The sequence below is a fragment of the Alnus glutinosa genome, chromosome 9 (genome assembly GCF_958979055.1).
Source record: "Alnus glutinosa chromosome 9, dhAlnGlut1.1, whole genome shotgun sequence".
NCBI lineage: Eukaryota > Viridiplantae > Streptophyta > Magnoliopsida > Fagales > Betulaceae > Alnus > Alnus glutinosa.
This window is the reverse complement of record NC_084894.1, coordinates 1,690,400-1,709,660: the sequence shown is the minus strand read 5'-3', so window position 1 is coordinate 1,709,660 and position 19,261 is coordinate 1,690,400. Positions and strand designations below refer to the sequence as shown.

The 19,261-nt window shown below is 39.6% G+C and overlaps 3 protein-coding genes across 4 annotated transcripts; 2 read left to right on the top strand and 1 right to left on the bottom strand.

Annotated features, from left to right (window-relative positions):
- Positions 1-188: 188 nt before the first annotated feature.
- LOC133877649 (protein FAR-RED IMPAIRED RESPONSE 1-like) lies at positions 189-2,284 on the bottom strand. The gene is made up of 4 exons (XM_062316039.1): positions 2,179-2,284; positions 1,928-2,074; positions 1,642-1,823; positions 189-1,532 (listed from the first exon to the last, which is right to left on the bottom strand). Exons 1-4 carry the CDS (start codon positions 2,282-2,284, stop codon positions 189-191), a joined length of 1,779 nt encoding a protein of 592 aa, XP_062172023.1.
- A 2,905-nt stretch (positions 2,285-5,189) lies between these two features.
- On the top strand, positions 5,190-7,654 carry LOC133877648 (G-type lectin S-receptor-like serine/threonine-protein kinase RLK1). Its single transcript, XM_062316038.1, has one exon. The coding sequence runs from the start codon at positions 5,190-5,192 to the stop codon at positions 7,581-7,583; it is 2,394 nt and encodes a 797-aa protein (XP_062172022.1). The 3' UTR covers positions 7,584-7,654.
- A 4,974-nt stretch (positions 7,655-12,628) lies between these two features.
- On the top strand, positions 12,629-19,261 carry LOC133877545 (uncharacterized). Of its 2 annotated transcripts, XM_062315888.1 has the most exons (10): positions 12,629-12,818; positions 12,941-13,273; positions 15,354-15,495; positions 15,616-15,866; positions 15,973-16,179; positions 16,328-16,420; positions 16,511-16,615; positions 16,693-17,097; positions 17,214-17,348; positions 18,898-19,261. In XM_062315888.1, exons 2-9 carry the CDS (start codon positions 12,962-12,964, stop codon positions 17,241-17,243), a joined length of 1,545 nt encoding a protein of 514 aa, XP_062171872.1. In that variant the 5' UTR covers positions 12,629-12,818; positions 12,941-12,961; the 3' UTR covers positions 17,244-17,348; positions 18,898-19,261. The 2 variants fall into 2 exon arrangements, with proteins under 2 accessions (XP_062171872.1, XP_062171873.1); XM_062315889.1 differs by lacking the exon at positions 17,214-17,348 and having other exon boundaries at positions 12,642-12,818.

Sequence of the window (19,261 nt, the reverse complement as noted above, 5' to 3'; positions counted from 1 at the left end):
GGATTTTCGTATATATTTTGCTAATTACTAGGTTGGTGAACAATTCCTTCCTTCATCGGTTTAGAAAATATTTTTCGGGCAACAATTCCACATCTTCAAGTGTAGTCAGTACAGATATGACATGTTTACACAAAATTCCCCTTGATTCAAATAAACAACAACTGCAGTTCACTTCACATGAAGGGTCATTATAGTAAACAATAAAGCGTACTTTTTTTCGTGTAGGCATTACTGACTTCTACTTGTTCCATCACTTGATAGGTACTAATTCCACCTTCACTTTTTAGAAGAGAGCAACTACAATTCAGAACCTCTGTAATCTCCTTCTGAACTTCTTTGAACTTTTCATGGGTGTAAATTTTTTGAAATTGCTTCTCAAAGGGAAGCTTGCTTACACATGAAATCGTGGAATTAAAAGAATTGAAATCAGCAACATTCTCAATCTCAACCTTCCTACGCAAAGCGTTGTCGTATTGATCTACAAATTCCTTCAATGAGGTGGACGAGTGCACATAACCGTCAAAGAATGCATTCATACTCTCACTGCGTTGTGTGGTAGTCATGCCGGCCCAAAATACATCTTTTAAATATGCCGGTACCCAGAAAGTCCGTTCATTGTATAAACCACGCAGCCATGCATTATCCTCCAGATTATAACACTCAAGTAGGGTCTGCCAACTTGCATCAAACTCGTCACATGTCTGAGAATTATACACACAATTTCGTATGGCACTCTTAATGGCCTTGTACTGTAAATGTGATCCAAATTTTTCAGGAAGTTTTTTCAGTACGTGCCATAAACAAAATCTATGTCGGGCATTCGGAAAAACCTTCTTAATTGCACTTTTCATAGCCCGATCTTGATCTGTAATAATTGTCCCTGGCGCTCGGCCCTTCATGCATTTCAACCATGCCTCAAACAACCAAACAAATGTTGCTGTATCCTCACTTAAAATTAATGCTGCCCCTAAAAGCATTGATTGACCATGATGATTAGCTCCTACAAAAGGGGCAAATGGCATTTCGTATTTGTTGGTCAAATATGTTGTGTTAAATGTAACCACATCACCGAAATCTTCATATGATGACCTACTTCGTGCATCAGCCCAAAACACATTTTTCAACCGACACTCATCATCCACGTCCATATCAAAATAAAAATCATCATTCACTTTCCGCATTCTATCAAAATAGTCACGAAGTGCTGCAGCACCTCCTGTGCCAAGGCAAAGACGTCTTGATTTCGCAATATAATTGCGACACTCTTTCTCTCCAAAAGTAAGATTTTCATACCCCCCCGCTTCAACAGCTAGCGAGTTATAGATCTTGTTCGTACGGATTCCAACTCTATCATCTATATCAAGCTTCCTCTTCGTAGCAAGATCCAACTTCTTGTGGCATCTAAAATATCTCGCTTTGCCTGGGCTTAAATCATGATTATGGCATAGATTTGCTTTAGTCACATACCACGTTGTGCCTACTAACTTTGCATTCAAAGTAGCCTTACACCTCGTTCTGATTGTTTTACTAGGCTTGCAAACGTTATTGCTTGAGCTGGATTGTCTGTTGCCTTGACGAGCACATGCTAGAGTGATGTAATGTACATCTCCATTTTCATCCTTTTTTTTTCTTCTTCTGTACCACACCAAAACCCTCTTTCTTAGCATAATTTCTATAATATTCATGAAGTTCCTCTATAGAGCCAAACAACATCTCATTCTTAGGTTCCTTAACATTTTTCTCTTTATCTATGAGCTTGAGCTTGGAACGGCAACTGTCCACACCATCATTCAACTGTTCATCCGCAATGGTTTCATTTCCATCTATATCAAAACGAATAAAACATAGTGTAAAGAACCCAACTATGAATAATAACATTTACTCTAAGATATGTTACAAAAATTAAAAGTAAAAATGCCCATCATACCATTTTGAGGGTCCATTTCGATGGGAACAACATCATCAAGTTGTTCATGTGTCAACAAACAATCATCTCCGCATTGTTTGTTGAGCTTGGAACAACAACTGTCCACACCATCATTCAACTGTTCATCCCCAATAATTTCATTTTCATCTATATCAAAACAAATAAAACATAGTGTAAAGAACCCAACTATAAATAATAACATTTAGTCTAAGATATGTTACCAAAATTAAAAGTAAAAATGCCCATCATACCATTTTGAGGGTCCATGTCGATGGGAACAACATCATCAAGTTGTTCATGTGTCAACAAACAATCATCTTCGCATAGTGAATTCAAGGCTAGTTGTGACAAGTCCATCTAAAAGTTATTCTACAAAAAAAAAAAAAAAAAAAAAGGTTTAATTAAACAATTGTATGAGACAACAAAAACCTAAACCAAGCAAAATCCAACAATGCATAATAAATCATAATTCACTTCCTAACTTTCCCAAAATTGCTTCTTCAAATCAATACCAATACAGTGCATAATGTTGTAGATAGATCTTCTCTCTTCAAAAACATGTACATATTAAAATAGAAAGCATGATATATTCTTTTGACAGCTCTCCAATTTTAACTTCACCATGAATTGAATTCAAAGAAATTAATTAATGTCATCAAACCATCAATTTGTCTGCAATAAATCCATCTTTATCAACGGTACAAAAAGTCTATCATGCTCTTTGTTCACAATTACAATTTATCATGCATGATAAATCCATCTTTATCAACGGTACAAAAAGGCCCAAACCACACTAGTTTTTGTTAACACAGGAAGATTACTTTACAATGAAAAAAATAAAATTCAGGAAACCTCCTCTGTTGGAGTCCCTTCTGCTCGTGGGCGGCGCTTGGGCTACTGGGTTCGAGAGAGCGAGAGACCAGCTGGGTTAGAGAGAGAGAAAGAGTGAGGGTTAGACTTAGAAGTCACCAAAGGAGAGAGAGAGAGAGAGAGAGTAAAGGGAGAGAGACTAACCGTAGAGAGTGGTCGACTCTGGTCGATGGCGCTCCGGTCTGCTGGGTGAGAGAGAGAGAGAGAGAGAGACAGCGAGCTGGGAGCCGGCCGATGGACGGTTCGGGTCAGAGGGCGCCGGTCGTTGGATCAGAGGGTGCCAGTCGTTGGGTCAGAGAGCGCCGGTCGTTGAGCAGTCGGTGGGCGCCGGTCGTTGAGTAGTTGGTGGGCACCGGTCCGTCGTTTGGAGAGAGAGAGAGAGACAACGAGCTGGGAGCCGGCGCAGGGCGCCGGTCGTTGGGTCAGAGGTCATCGGTCGTTGGGCGGTCAGTGGGGGAGGGGACGGTGGCGGGAGAGGGTGAGATTTGGGAATGGGGGGAAAATTTGGAGTGAGACGAAGACTAGACTGAACCGGATTTTCTTCTCTTATTTTTGAAATTTTTTTTTTTAAATAAAAGTCAAAAAAAATAATATGTGCCACGTGGGTCAAGAGCCGGACTCCAGCCGGACTCTTGACGCACGTATAGCACTTCTCGTAGTTTAGAGGAACCACCAAGAGCACCATTTGCAAGCCATTCTCACGTTGATTGATAAGAAGACTTACAAACGTTACGTGATATGCTCAATCCACGTACCCTTAGATCAATTTTAATTATGAAAATAAAAATTAAAAAAAATAAAAAATAAAAAATTAAGCGTAGATTGAGATGCCACGTCAGCTGAAAATGCTAAATAACATTTCTCTAAAAAAATAAAAAATACAAAGTAAAAAATAAAAATTTAGACTATTAACCCCTACTCAAAAAAAATTTTGGCCGTTGGCTCCGGCTCAAGAAAACTTCTAGCTTCGTCCGTGAATATGACACTTAATTGAGTAAAAACAGCAAAACGGATCAGGTGTGACCTGGTTCGTTGGAAGTGTACGTATAAATACATTTCTATCGACTATGACTCATGAAAAAAAAAAAAAAAAACTGTAGCGAGTTGGATGCCAACCGGATGGGACACGTACAAATCAGGCTATAGCTCCACTTAGCCTAACAACATGATTGATGATGAGTGCAATGCATAGCCATGGCCTCAATCAAGATAGAGCAGTGCCGGGGAAAAGTAAATTTTCGGAATTCATCCGAAAATTTTGCTTATTAATGGTAATAATTACAAAAATACCATTAATAAGCAAAATTTATAATTACAAAAATGCCATCTATAAGCAAAATTTTCGAAAGAATTACAGAAATTTTACTTCACTCAAGAATTACCCATATATCAAGATATATCTTTTCTGCCACATTCTTCTCCATATTCGAACTGAAATGTTCTTGATCATCGACTATAGGAAAGAGAGTTGGGGTCACCTACGGGCTACGTCAGCGCGCGCGTCACAGTAAGTCAAGTCACAATCCATCCATGGAACTTTCCGCCTGTTTGCCTGAGTAGTGCGTATATAGCATCGTCGACTTTTGAATGGCCACATATTCATATTGTATATTCGTCAAAGTCTTGCATTGAATAGTAATACCTTTCCAATTACGTTTGAAAAATGCTTAATTAGCCACAATTTCAACGACCATAAAATGAGTTCTTTTCAAATACGTACGGTTCCCAAGTGTGGTTCGGTCCTGAACAAGTTAGTGTTGTACACAATTCAAACTTATATGGAGAGAAAGTTATAATAATGTACACAACAGACAAGAGTTATAAGTACTCAAGAGACATAAATTATAAGATGATAAATTAAATTTATTGTTGTTAATATAGAATTAGTAGAGAAAACTTGTAACGTTCAGTCTTGTATATAGTCCAATAAATTAAAAAAAAGATGTACATAACTAAGAAAAGATTTGATGTATGGACGTAGGCCATAAATTATAGGCTGAACCACCTTAGTTCTCTGTCGACTCTCTTTCTTATTCTCATCTTTTTCTTAAATTATATATTCTATCTTACAACCTGCACCTATGTGCTTTAACCATTAATTTCTTTAAAAATTTAATTTAATAAAAATAATTTATTTCATCATTTAATTTAATTAATATATTAATACGATAGTTACATGAACTAGCTCCATGAATATCAGAATGAGCAGCACCATGAGAAATTGGAAAGTCTTAGACGCGCGTTGTATTAGTCTTTGGTGGACTTTGAATATTTCAACACTTATTACAAGTCATTGAAAGCATCGTGATCTCCGGCCCGTATGTATATATAAATAACGTTCTTTGAATTTATCTTCATTCATGTGATTGAATGAATCCAAACAATTCTCACAATGCCTTCTGTTATTGTATTTCGCCTTGTCTTCTTTCTCCTCTTGCTGCCCATTTTTGCTGTTGCTCAGAATCGTAACATAAGCGTGGGAGACTCTCTCACTACAGATGATGTAGCTGCTCCATGGCTTTCCAATTCTAGTGATTTTGCTTTCGGGTTTCGCCAACTCGACAATAAGGATGATCACTTCTTGCTCGCCATATGGTATAACAAAATACCAGACAAAACTATAGTTTGGTATGCAAATGGAGACAATCCTGCGCCAAGAGGATCCAAAGTTGAGCTAACTCCTGACCGTGGGCTGGCACTCAACAATCCTCAGGACGAAGAGCTATGGAGATCGACATTCACATGGCGGGGTGCAGTTGCCTACGGCATACTGAACGATACAGGTAACCTCGTGCTTGTAGATGAAAATTCTGAGAACTTATGGGAGAGCTTCAAATATCCTGCTGATACGTTGTTGCCTACTCAAATAATGGAGAGAGGTGGTGTCGTTCTTTCTTCCCGACGTCAAAGAAACAACTTCTCACGGGGAAGGTTCCAGTTTCGCTTGCTTCCTGATGGAAATGCTGTGCTCAATCCCATAGATGTGCTCAGCAACTATACTTATGATCCATATTATGTTAGTAACACTCATGATTCTGCCAACGATTCAAATTCTGGTTACAGAGTGATCTTCCATGACTCTGGGTACTTATACATAGAAAGAATGAGTAGAGAAAGATCCTATATTACAGGAGAGAATGAGATAGCCCCAGCTACACGGTACTATCACAGAGCAACTCTTAATTTTGATGGCGTTTTCACCATTAGTCAGCACCCGAAGAATCCCACCGCCAACGATAGTTGGACTGTAATTCGAAGCAAACCGAATAATATTTGCCGCGATACACTAGATAGACTGGGAAGTGGGCCTTGTGGGTATAACAGTATCTGCTCACTCGGGGATGATCAAAGGCCAAGTTGTAAATGCCCACCATCGTTTTCTTTGATTGAAAATGATCAGTACAACAGCTGCAAACCTGATTTCATACATGGCTGTGAAGATGATGGTGCTTTATACGAATTAGTGGAGCTACGAAACACCGATTGGGCATTTGGTGACTTTGAAACGTTTCGGCCTCAAAATATAGAGGAATGCAAAGCATCTTGCTTGCATGATTGCCTATGCACGGTAGCCGTATTTAGTGACCCCAACTGTTGGAAGAAGAGGCTACCGCTCTCCAATGGAAGACAAGGTAGGGAAACCACACCTACAGCTTTCCTTAAGGTAAGAAAAAACAATTCCACTCGGCAAAGCCCTTCGGCTCAGGTAATTCCAGATGCAAAAGACCAGGACACATTGATTATTGTGGTGTCAATCCTATTGGGTAGTTCTGTGTTTGTGAATTTCTTATTGGTAGGTGCAATTTGTTTGGGTTTTTTGTTCTACTATAAAAAGAAGATGAAAAGAATTAGTCACCTAGATCATGAAGGTGTTGTGGAAAGGAATTTGCGCCAATTCACCTACAAAGAGCTGATTGAGGCGACAAATGGGTTCAAGGAAGAACTAGGAAGAGGATCCTGCGGAATTGTTTATAAAGGAGAAGTAGAAACCGTTCGTGTTGCTGTCAAGAAGTTAGACAGAGTGTTTGAAGACAGCGACAAGGAATTCAAAACTGAAGTGAATGTGATAGGCAAAACGCATCACAAGAATCTGGTCCGGCTGCTTGGGTACTGCGCTGAGGGACAGCATCGTATGCTAGTGTATGAGTTCTTGAGCAATGGCACTTTAGCTACCTTCCTTTTCGGGGATTTCAAACCCAGTTGGAACCAGAGGACTAATATCGCCTTCGAGGTTGCAAGAGGACTATTTTACTTGCATGAAGAATGCAGCAGCCAGATTATTCATTGCGATATAAAGCCACAGAATATACTCCTTGATGAGTATTACAATGCTCGCATCTCCGACTTTGGATTGGCAAAGCTTTTATTGATGAATCAAAGCCAGACCAAAACAAACATTAGAGGTACCAAAGGGTATGTTGCACCTGACTGGTTCAGGATCTCTCCAATCACTGTGAAGGTTGATGTCTATAGTTTCGGTGTCCTGCTGCTAGAGATCATTTGTTGTCAAAGAGCTGTGGATATAGAGGTTGGCGGAGAGAGGGGTGTTCTAACTGATTGGGCCTATGACTGCTATCAGGAAGGCAGGCTGGACGCTCTAGTTGTAGATGATGCAGAGGCCCTCAATGACATGAAGCAGCTGGAGAGGTTTGTGATGGTTGCCATGTGGTGCCTCCAAGAAGACCCCTTTCTGAGACCCACCATGAAGAAGGTGATGCTTATGCTTGAAGGAATCGTTCAAGTTTCTGTTCCCCCAAGTCCATGCCCATTTTCTTCCATCAGCTGAAAGCTTCCCTTGTTCTTGCAATTGTCCTCCAGCCGGCCAATTTTTGCTGTCTTTCTTAATTTACCATTATTCTATCATGGCTGGTAGTTTGTTTTGTTGCGTGTTAGAAGCTGTCTATTGTTGTAATTGTAGTAGAGATGCTCCATGAATTTTCCATGAGCCTGATGTGGACAGCCTACTAGGGCTGACGTGGCATCTTGCAGCCCTAGCTGCCACACTACAGCAGAACCTATCCCTAGCCATATTCAACCCTAGCAGCCTCTAGTTGAATAAGGAGTAGGATATCTCTCCATATTTTCTTTCCCTAAAGTGTCTTAGCTAAATAAGGAATGTTTTTCCATTCTTAGTTATTTTCTACACAATGTATGACGGCTAGACCTAATGGTTACGTCTTATGACCTAGCCGTCTTTTATATATATGTAACCCTAAGGAATAAAGAGGCATGCTAAATACTATGAACCCTAAACCTTTTGGTTGTTTTGGAGATCAAGGCTCTCTCGAAGTAGCCCCTATCTTTATTTTGTGTCTTTAATTTATTTGAGCGCATCAAGTGGTATCAGAGCCGGGGTTCCTCTCGTTAACCCCATTGATAAACCTTGAGGCCCGGTTTCCCTCACTAGAAACCAGAAATTTTTTTTTTTTTTGAGAAAAATTCCAGTTAATCACTATAGGTCGTTCCCGCAACAAGAACAAGGCCTACTTGGATTTTTCGGTGGAAGCAAGACCAGCCACGCGTTCATTCACCCAGCAACACGAACAGCAAGTTATGGAAGGACGCATGGGCAGCTTGGAGCAAGCGGTGCAGGCCTTGACAGCCCGAATGACCGAGGCATTTGAGATGCTGTCCGCCAGGGACCGACGTGACGCAGAGGAGAACGGGAGTAGGAGGTTACGGGCAGGAGAAGGAGAAGAATTCCAGGATGGAGAACGGCTGCGGGCATTCGGACGTCCCCATGTTAAACTGGATTTCCCTAGATTCAATGGAGAAGAAGACCCAACCAGCTGGGTCTGTAGAGCGGAGCAGTTTTTCAGGTTTCAAGGAACCCAAGAGGAGGATAAGGCGGCTTTGGCTTCCTTCCATCTCGAGGGAGAAGCCCAGCTATGGTTCCAAATCTTGTTACGTGAAGGAAGGGAGATAGGCTGGACGGAATTCAAGGAAGGGGTATTCGCTCGTTTTGGGCCAACCCAATTCTACGATCCCTTTGGAGAGCTCACTAAATTACAGCAAGAAGGAAGTGGTAAGGGAGTACCAAGCCAAATTTGAGTCCCTACTCTCAAAGGTAGGCCCTTTACCACAAAACCAGCAGGTTAGTTGTTTTGTGAGCGGCCTAAATGAGGTCATCAAGGCGGACGTTACTGCTGGAAAACCCCTCACTCTCACCTCAGCTATAGGCCTAGCCCGAGTCTATGAAGCCCGCAACATGGCCATGAAAAAGCACCCCCTTTTGGAGACGCGGAGGCCTCCTGTGAGTACCAGGCCCCCCACGAGCCAACAACCGCTTCCCATCAAGCGGTTAACCCCGGAAGAACTCAAGGAAAGGCAAGAGAAAGGCCTTTGTTTCAAGTGCAACGAAAAGTATGGTCCCGGGCATCGTTGCAAGAGATTATTCATGATTGAAGCATATTTGCGAGAAGAAGAAGATGGGGAGGAAATAACACAAGTTGAAGAGGAGGTAATTCCGGAGATCTCTTTGCACGCCATAACCGGCAAGGATAACCCCGAGACTATGAAGATTTATGGGCGGATTGGCAAAACAATTTTTCTAGCTTTGATTGACTCGGGTAGCACTCATAACTTTATGAGTCTCGCCTTGGCAAGCAAGCTAGGGTTGCAACCAACCAAGGGAGAAGGAATGGAAGTAGTGATTATTCAGGAGGGTGAGACACTCGGTCCTTGGGAATTCAGGGACGGTCTCTTGTACTATAAGGACCGCATCTACCTCGCAGAAAATTCCGCGTTGCTCACCACCATTTTGGAGCAAATACATGGTCATTTCCACGAAGGGTACCACAAAACCTATCAAAGAATCCGGGCTAGTTTCTATTGGAAGGGAATGAGGAGTTGGATTAAAGAATTCATCCGAGGTTGTGATGTATGCCAACGCCACAAGGCGGAGAATCTCACGCCACGGGGTTTGTTGCAGCCACTCCCGATTCCGGAGCGAATATGGGAAGATATCTCTATGGACTTCATAGATGGTTTGCCAAACTCAAGAGGGAAAACAACCATTTTCGTGGTAGTAGACCGGCTGTCCAAATATGCCCATTTCTTAGCTATCGGTCACCCCTACACTGCTGTGAGCATAGCACAGGTTTTCTTTGAGAATGTGTTCAAACTCCATGGTATGTCGAAGTCAATCGTATGTGACTGAGACCCAGCCTTCACCAGCAATTTCTGGAAGGAATTATTTAAACTACAGGGAACTTCCTTCAACTTCAGTTCAGCCTATCACCCTCAAACCGATGGGCAAACAGAAGTGGTCAACCGGACTTTGGAGATGTATTTGCGGTGTTTTACAAGCAACCAACCAAAGGAATGGGGCAAGTGGCTGGCTTGGGCAGAATATAGCTACAACACCAGCTGGCACTCCACCATTAAAAACACACCTTTTACTGTGGTTTATGGTCGGGATCCTCCCAAGCTACTCACCTATCTTCCTGGCACAGCTAGAGTCGAAGCGGTAGGAAGGGAGTTGATGGAGCGAGATCAGATGATGAAGGACTTGAAGAATAACATACAGGCTGCCCAAGAATGCATGAAGAGGCTCTATGATGGCAAACACCGAGAAGAAGAATTGGAGGAAGGAGATTGGGTCTACTTGAAGCTGCAGCCCTATCGGCAGATTTCGGTTTATATGCGCAAGAACACTAAGCTGGCTGCTCGATTCTATGGACCATTTCAGGTTATCAAGAAAATTAGCAAAGTGGCCTACAAGCTGAGCTTGCCACCGGGGTCCCGGATTCACCCGGTCTTCCACATAAGCTTGCTAAAAAGATACCTTGGCAGCAAGCAGGTTGCTTGCCAGCACCTTCCGGAAGCACTAGAAGACGGCCGACTTACTCCCACACCACAAGCTGTATTGGAAACTCGGATCAGGCACAAGAAACCCGAGTTGCTCATTCATTGGCAGGGCCTTTCTCCGGCGGAAGCGACATGGGAAGAGGAAGACATGATCAGAGCTCAATTTCCGGAGTTTTTCCTTGGGGACAAGGAAATTGTTAGGGGGGAGGGATGATGTGGACAGCCTACTAGGGCTGACGTGGCATGTTGCAGCCCTAGCCGCCACACTACAGCAGAACCTATCCCTAGCCATATTCAACCCTAGCAGCCTCTAGTTGAATAAGGAGTAGGATATCTCTCCATATTTTCTTTCCCTAAAGTGTCTTAGCTAAATAAGGAATGTTTTTCCATTCTTAGTTATTTTCTACACAATGTATGACGGCTAGACCTAATGGTTACGTCTTATGACCTAGCCGTCTTTTATATATATGTAACCCTAAGGAATAAAGAGGCATGCTGAATATTATGAACCCTAAACCTTTTGGTTGTTTTGGAGATCAAAGCTCTCTCGAAGTAGCCCCTATCTTTATTTTGTGTCTTTAATTTATTTGAGCGCATCAGAGCCATTCAATTCAAAAATTGAATTGTCTTGCAATAAAACTCTATCAGTACCAGATTTGGTTGCATGCATCCACTCATCCACAGGATCCACTTTTAGGGCTCCAAAAGCCTCCTGAATCCTGATTATATAAGTTTACCAGCTAGTTCTCTTGAAATATTAGAATAATACAGCTTGTCAATACAAGTGTTAAACTAATAGACCTTACACAAAGTAAAGTCAATCATTGAAGAAGTAAAAAAAATTATAGGATCTTTTCTAGATTATCCATTATAAACTCCGATCTGAAAAGGACCTGTAAGCTGCCTCAACATTATTAAAAAAATAATGTGCTTTTCATGTGTTCAAAGATCAAAGGACAATTTTATAAAATTTCTCTAATCTAATTGGAAAGAAATTTTTGTTTTATAAAAATCACACGCTTTAAAAATATATATATTAATTAAATAAATTGAGTTGAATAAATTTCTTCCGACTTCTCATTCATAATTTTACTTGACCTAAATTCAGAGATTTTAGCTTTAAGGTTGACTGATTCTAAGACGTTGCCACTAAAACCCAAGAACATTTCCATGTACTTCGGAAGCTTCGGTACCTCTACATGATGAGTGCATGCATTGCAAAGCCATGACCTCAATCATGATCGATCTTTTCTGCCACATTCTTCTCCATATTCAAACTCTTCCGAAAAACATTTAATTTTATTAATCATGGAATTTATTTTTTATACACTGCACAGCCATATATTTTTAGTTCATTAGTTAAAATCACTGCTAGCTAGGATATTATTATTTTTTTTTTTCTAACTCGGACTCTATTAAAGGTTGAAGGGAAATTTTAAAAGATTATTCTCGATGAAACTTTGACTAAAAATTCTTTAAAAATTAAAAGAAATTTCAATCCTTGCTACTTTTTGTTTACCTAGTAAAACTGTAAAAGGTTATGGGAAATTTTATAGTATCTACTGTGATCTTTTTTGAGCCTTTTTATGTTGACATGATACTTTATTTTTAATAAAAGAAAAATTATAATTTGATTTATCTCTCATATTTTTATTAAAAAAATAAAGTGTCATCTCAGTATAAGATTCAAAAAAAAAAAAAAAGACCACAATTTATACTTTAGCATTTCTCAATAGTTATATCTATTTTTGACGTTAACCAATGAGATAATGCAGTAAAAATGAGTTCTATTGACACTACCTTTTTTCTTTCTTTTTTTTTGGGGGGGGTGGGGGTGGGATAATTAGAAGTGTGCCAGCTTTCACCGTTAGAGTATTGTAACGTTTGTTCCAAGGTCGTCTTAACAGTTAATAATTGAGAACCGGAAGTTTAAGCCGCTTGTCACCTTCATCAACCTCGACGTTATAAAGTTGAACCACCCGTATTGTAACGATACGTTACCTTTCAGCACGATAAATCGGGCGATCCCTGTTCAGCTTATCGTGGCGAGTAAACGTGTAGCCCCGACAAACATTTGAGACTCAAAACAATTTCTAAATACGTTTCGTCTGTTTTGCTTTTCGCCTTAATAGCCCCAAATCCCCCTCTGCAAATCTCGACCTTCCAACAAACCCTAAAACCCCTAATATGATCTGACCCACATCGATTCAAGGTAATTTTCTCTGGAACTTTTAATTTTACCCAATTCCCCAATTTCTTCAAAATTCCATTTTTGAGATTTTTTTTTTTCTTTGTTTAATTTCTTCAATGTGTAAATGTGTGTCATGTTTATAGGGTGTATTGGGAAGACGGAAAATGTCTGAGGAGGAAGGAGAAGAAGTGGGTACGAAGAAGAGGAGGAGTGCCCGGATATTGGGATTGGAGGAAGAGAAGGAGAAGAAGAAGAGCAGCAACAAGGACCAAGAAGAGGCCAAAGCCAAAGCCAAACCCAAACCCAAATACATATCTAAGGAAGAGCAGCAGCATGAGGGGGACCCTGAACAAGACCATGAGGAGATGGAGGAGCAATGTCCAAGTACAACGGAAGCAGCAGGAGAGGCACCCTCTGTTGAAGAGGGAACACTTGAAGATGTTGCTATCACTTTTGTTTCTTCCCCATGTCAACAGGTCTCTCTTCTATTACCCCTTACACTATTTTCTCTTTTGTTTTTTATTTTCCTTTTTCTAATAAAGTAGAATGATATATTAAGTTCTTAGTCCATTTTCTTGCTTTGCTGCAATGTAGCTTTGTCTTTAAAAATTATTATTTGCACACATCTTGTACATATTATTTGTACACACTTCTTATCTTTATGGTTGATTTTCAATTAGAGTTAACGGTTCACCTGATATAGAGAAGTTAATGATGCAGACGAAAATATGGGTATAAAAGGTGTGCAAATGTAATAAACGCAAGGTAGAACTCACCATTGAAAACTGGCTTGTAAGGGGTGGGTGTCAAAGAGCTTATATATACATGGTTAAGTGTATGGATACTTGGATCATAACATTCCACCACGTTTCCTAATCCAACGTCCACGACGGTCTACTCTATTGACACTGTGCTAGTGGTAACTCTTTTCCGACTTATAAGGGGTGAGTGTCCAAAAGCTTATATGCACATGGTTAAGTATAACTGAACCAATGTGGGATACTTGGATCGTAACATTCCACCATGCTTCTTAATCCAACGTTCACGGCGGTCCACTATATTGACATTGTCCTTGTGGTAACTCTTTTCCTTTTTCCAGCTTCACTCATCTATCAGTATTTAGTGACTTAATACTATGCCTGTGCATAATACTAAGACATCTTAATTTAACCTATGGGTCGTCCCCTATGTCACTCGAACCCATAACATGTTGCCTGCTCTAATACCAATTTTAACAAATTTTAGGTAGAACTCACCCTGAAAAACAGACTTATAAAGAGATGATGCCCAAGAACTATATACACATGATTAAGATTATATTTAACCAATGTGGAACACTTGGGATTGTAACAACAAGTTAGAGTATTTGTTTGATATATGGGTCTTTAAAGCAACGAGTTGGAAGAAGGAGAGGGAGCAGATGAAAACCATTAAACCCTAAAAAGAGAGGCTTTGATTAAAATAAGCTTTGTTACATCACCGTTGGTGGCTTCTTTGTTAAACAAATCACCTTCATAAGGTGGTGAGGAGTAAATAGTCTTAATTAGCATTTGCTCAAATGGCATGCTCTTTCTTTGAAAAACGGAGTGAAGGTGTAGGTCGTGGTCCTAAATCTATTGGGTATATGTGATTAACCAAAAAAGGGAATTACCTGGGTTCTTGGTTTGTAAATAAATGATGACTGTTATTGTAGTTGGTCACACTAATTACAATAATGTCGACTGGGTTTTCGTATAGTCTGTTCAAATTGGATAAATGATCTTATCAATAATATCATTTCTGTTTGACTAAATGAATAATAAAAGTGTCTGATGATCTAAATAACAACTGATGTAAATATTGGACGATTTCTACATAATTGTGTTGCTGATCTAGAAAGTGAAGCATGCATAAGCCTTGATATGCTCAAGGCTCTTAATTTCTTTTTGCCTCTTCATTGTTCAGGTTATTTGGTTATTAGTTTGGTTATGCTTAAAAAATGTCAGAATAAGTTATTTTTCTCTCCTTTTTTTTTTTTTTTTTTTTTTTTTTTTTTTTAATTTTATTTTATTGTGGTGAAAAATTGGATGATTATGTGTGAATTTTGTTATGTATCCTGTGATTTAGTAATGGAGATGATGAGGTTGATGTTGATCATGATATGAATTGTTGGTTATCATAGTTTAGGTGCGGAGAATGGCATGGAGATGTGATACATTGTTCTTTAACGTTTGGCATCCATCAAATCGTGGATACAGCCTTAAATCCAAGTCCTCATCAAGAATCATAGCCATACTTGGGTGTTTATGCATACGTTGCATATGGTTCTTGAATTGTCTAACAGTGGGCAGTTCAGGGCTGTAGTAAATTGTTAGCATGTTATTTCCAGAAGTTCCTCAAGATTTTTCCCTTGGATTCTGGGATTTCTTAAGTTTGAAGAAAAACCAATCAATCTACTCATTGCAATGTGGCAGATGAAGCATTACGCATTTTTCAATAGGTTCAATTACATCTTGTATGTGCACAGGCCTCGTAGACATGTAATTGATGCTGCCATTTGTTTACTCTTTTGTATAGAACATTATGGATGCATCCCAGCAGGGTCATATGGACGATCAGTCTGACCAGCCACTTACTGACTCTTCCATGCATACGCCCCTTCCTGGGAAGTCATCAGAGCCATCAGAGCTCTCAGTGGACACCCTAACACCATCAGAAAGTATAAAATTACAACTTATTTCTGTTACATATTTGGATTTATTATGTGACTTTCTTTTTCTTTTTTTCTTTTCTTTTCCCTTTTACTCTGGTCTAATGTTGTTAAGCTGAATCTTATCAGCATCCTCTTCTATCAGAAAGAAAGGACGGGGGCCTGCAAAAGGCTTGAAGTTGGCTAAGAGAGCACAAGAAGCTAGTGATGGAAAGTTGGATATTGAGTTCTCAGACATGTCTGATTCAGCAGTAGGGCCAAATCAGCGGATGTTTGTGGATGAGGTGGTCCAACAGATGAGAGTGCATACACCACTTAATGTCAAGAAGTGGGCGGAAGTACCACAGGAGGCAAAAGATAATATTGTTTCAGGTGTGTTGGTAAGTAAGAAAAAGATATGATGTTAGTTAATTAATCTCTCTTTTTTTTGAAGTTACTTTTATTTGATATATTGTCTAATGTGTTTTCCTTGTTTTTTCATTTCAGCGTCGGTGGAGAATCCCGGATACACCCTTGCGAAGAGCTAGTATATTAAGGTTGGCGAATCGGAGATACCGGGGTTGGAGAGCAAAACTCTCCAAGGACTACAGTAAGTATGATAATGATGAGGACCGCAGGCGGAACCGGCCTAAAGAGGTCTCAGAGAAGCAATGGGAGTGTCTTATTACATACTTTGGCACTGATGAATTTAAGGTAAAATTCTCCCTTTATTGCATTCTTTAGTACTGATGAATTTCAGGTATAATTCAAAGAATTTCTTATACGCTAATTTTTTTTTTCCTCCTATACATTTTAATTATGTACACTGCATTCACTACCTGCATATGTTCATCCTATGTAGACTGTTAGTGATAGAAATAAAGAAAATCGATCAAAGCAAAAGACGGGCAAAATCACCGGCAGCAAGTCTTTTGCCGCTGTGAGTTACGATGCAGTGAGTAAAAAAATTAATGACAAAAGTAATTATTTATGTTTTACATTTGTTTTCATTTGTTTCTTAATTGTTTGTTTAACAACAATACAGCGGGACCCTGTGACCGGTCAGCCGCCTAATGAATACAGGACATGGCTTATGTGCCATTGTCATCCTGATGGCACATGGAGTGATGAAGCTGCACGACAGATTTATGTAAGTAAAAGTTTTGTACTATGCTTATATTTCTCAGTTTTGTATGTGTTTTGGTTGATGTGTGTTTGTGGATGCAGGAGCGAGTTACTGAGTTAATTACTCAGCAGTCACAGCAAGAGGGGGAGCCACTATCCCCATCAACTGAGGATGAATTGTTTCAGTCGGTGATCGGTTCCAGACCAGTCCACCTACGAGGCCAGAGACGTGGGCTGAGTCAGGTGCAGAAACTGGCAACTGTTGAGGTTCAAAAGGAGCGTGATGTCCTTGAAGAGAAGCTTGGTGAGATGAAGCAGAAGTTGCAGGAGGAAAGCGCAGCACGGACCGTGATACAGGCACAACTGCAGGCAGAGAGTGCAGCACGTGCTGAGATGGAGGCACGATTGCAGGCAGAGAGTGCAGCACGGACAGCGATGGAGGCACGACTGCGTGCAGAGTTTATGGTTGCCCTTGATAGCCTACGATCCCAAGCCTCTTCTAGCAGTGTAAGTTCCAAAATTAATATTCTATTTTGATGGTCATTTACCAAAAGATAAATTAGGATAGTACTAGTAAGTTCAAGATAACTCAAATATATGTATACATATTTTCATTGTGACAGTCTGCCAGAGGCCTAAAATGGGCTGCTTAAACCTTGGGTAGGCCATGGGCCTCAGATTGATTTGGTAAAAAAAGTTTGAACAGCTCAAGGGCCTGCGAGAGACAACAAGCAGGCTGTATCATACTCTAATCAAAGGTACTTATCAAAAAAAAATCATACTCTAATCAAATGTAAAACAAGTTCACAAGGGCCTAGTGTTAGAGTACAAAATTTTCTTCTTTCATTTTGTAAAAGTGAGAGAATCACCTTTTTATTCTAAAAGGTTAGAAAACACGCAAATGGTCTTCTCCCAGGTCATCCTAATTGGTGTCTGTATGCGAATGTCAATATATATGCACATAGAGACAGTTTTTGAAAAGAAAATGCTCCATACTTACGGATAACTTGATGTACTTACGTAAGGAGCTACATATGAGTTTGCTTCATAAACTATGAAAATATTTTGGACAAACTACTGGAGACTAGTTTTCTATTTGCTCAGAACTTCCATATACTAAGGGAAAGTTTATATTCTGGTTTAGAGTTGCCATGGATTTTAAATTCTCTGTTGGATCAATGAGGTTATTTATCATTACTAGCTAGGTCAGGCATCATATGGTTTATTTCTCTGATTTTGTAACATATGTGATGGATGCTATATAGAAAGTGTCAAGTGCCCATTTAGCGGTAATGTCCTCTGATATTTTGAGGAAAACGGTTGACAATAAGTGAGCGTGTTGCATTTGCTTTCAGTCCATTAGACGTCACTCATCATTTTTGTATCTGACCATTTGATTTTTGCTTTTGAGAGAAGTCTCTGATTTGTTGACAAATTACACATTAAATAATCTATTTTTAATTGCATTTTGGAACATTCTCCATAGGAAGATTTCATCTTTATTTTTCGTTGTCCATAAGTTTTTTTTTTTTTGAATTACATGAAGCAAGTACAATGATTTTGTTCTGGTAAGAGTCATTAACAACAACAATATATAAATGTAGTTAGTGTGACACCCAAAAAACTAAGAGGTTTTCTTATTGAATTACATGAAGCAAGTACAATGATTTTGTTCTGGTAAGAGTCATCAACAACAATAGTATATAAATATAGTACCCAAAAAATTAAGTCCCACATTAGGTTGGTGAATTGTGAAGGTGTTGTATAAGTGGTAAGTCTCATATTGGTTCTTATTAAGTGAGACCGGATTACATAAATGACTTTAAAGTGCTCCAATTATAACTTTAACTAGTCCTTTTGTGGTAATAACACGCATGTGGCTAATGCTTTCTTGGGCCTTGGGCAAATGGTATCGGAGCTAACCTAATAACAACATGTGACGTAGGCCCTGACGAAGTTATTAGAAATTTGAGGAGATTGTGACACCCCAAAAATCAAGTCTCACATTGGGTTGGTGAATTGTGAAGGTGTTGCATGGGTGTCAAGTTTCATTGGTTTCTTATTATGTGATATTTGGCTATATTAGTGATTCTAGGGTGCTCCAATTGTAACTTTAACTAGTCCTTTTAAAGTAATAGCACAAATATGGCTAATGGTTCTTTGGATCGTGACAGTTGTTGCTGGAGTGGAGATGTTGATTATGGTGAAAGGATGGTTGTAATTGTGATGGCTGCTATGGAAGCTTAATTTAAATAAATAAATGTTAATATATATATTTTTTCTTTTGGTTTTGGTTTTTTCCCGCAGAAACACAATCAGCAGTGAAGGAAAGAGCCACGGTTTCAAGTTCAATTGCCCGAGGAGTCCCTCTTCGCTTCACCTGCATTTGGTATTTATGGAAACCTCCACATGGGCAAGCCAACTTGTGTTTTTGCTTACTGACGCTATTCCTGGTAGCCCAATCATAGATCGATGTAGGCCTCCCTGCCCAAGCTTTAAGTTACTACATGTGTAGGACCTCTGACCAAAGTTTATCAATGCGGTATAAATTAATGTTGTATGAACTATGAGCATATTCAGTGTATAATTGCAGTCTTCTTGTTCTGTATAAACTCTGGGCATATCTGGTTGAGTGCTGAGCGTCTAGTATGAATGGAACAGTTTTCAGTGA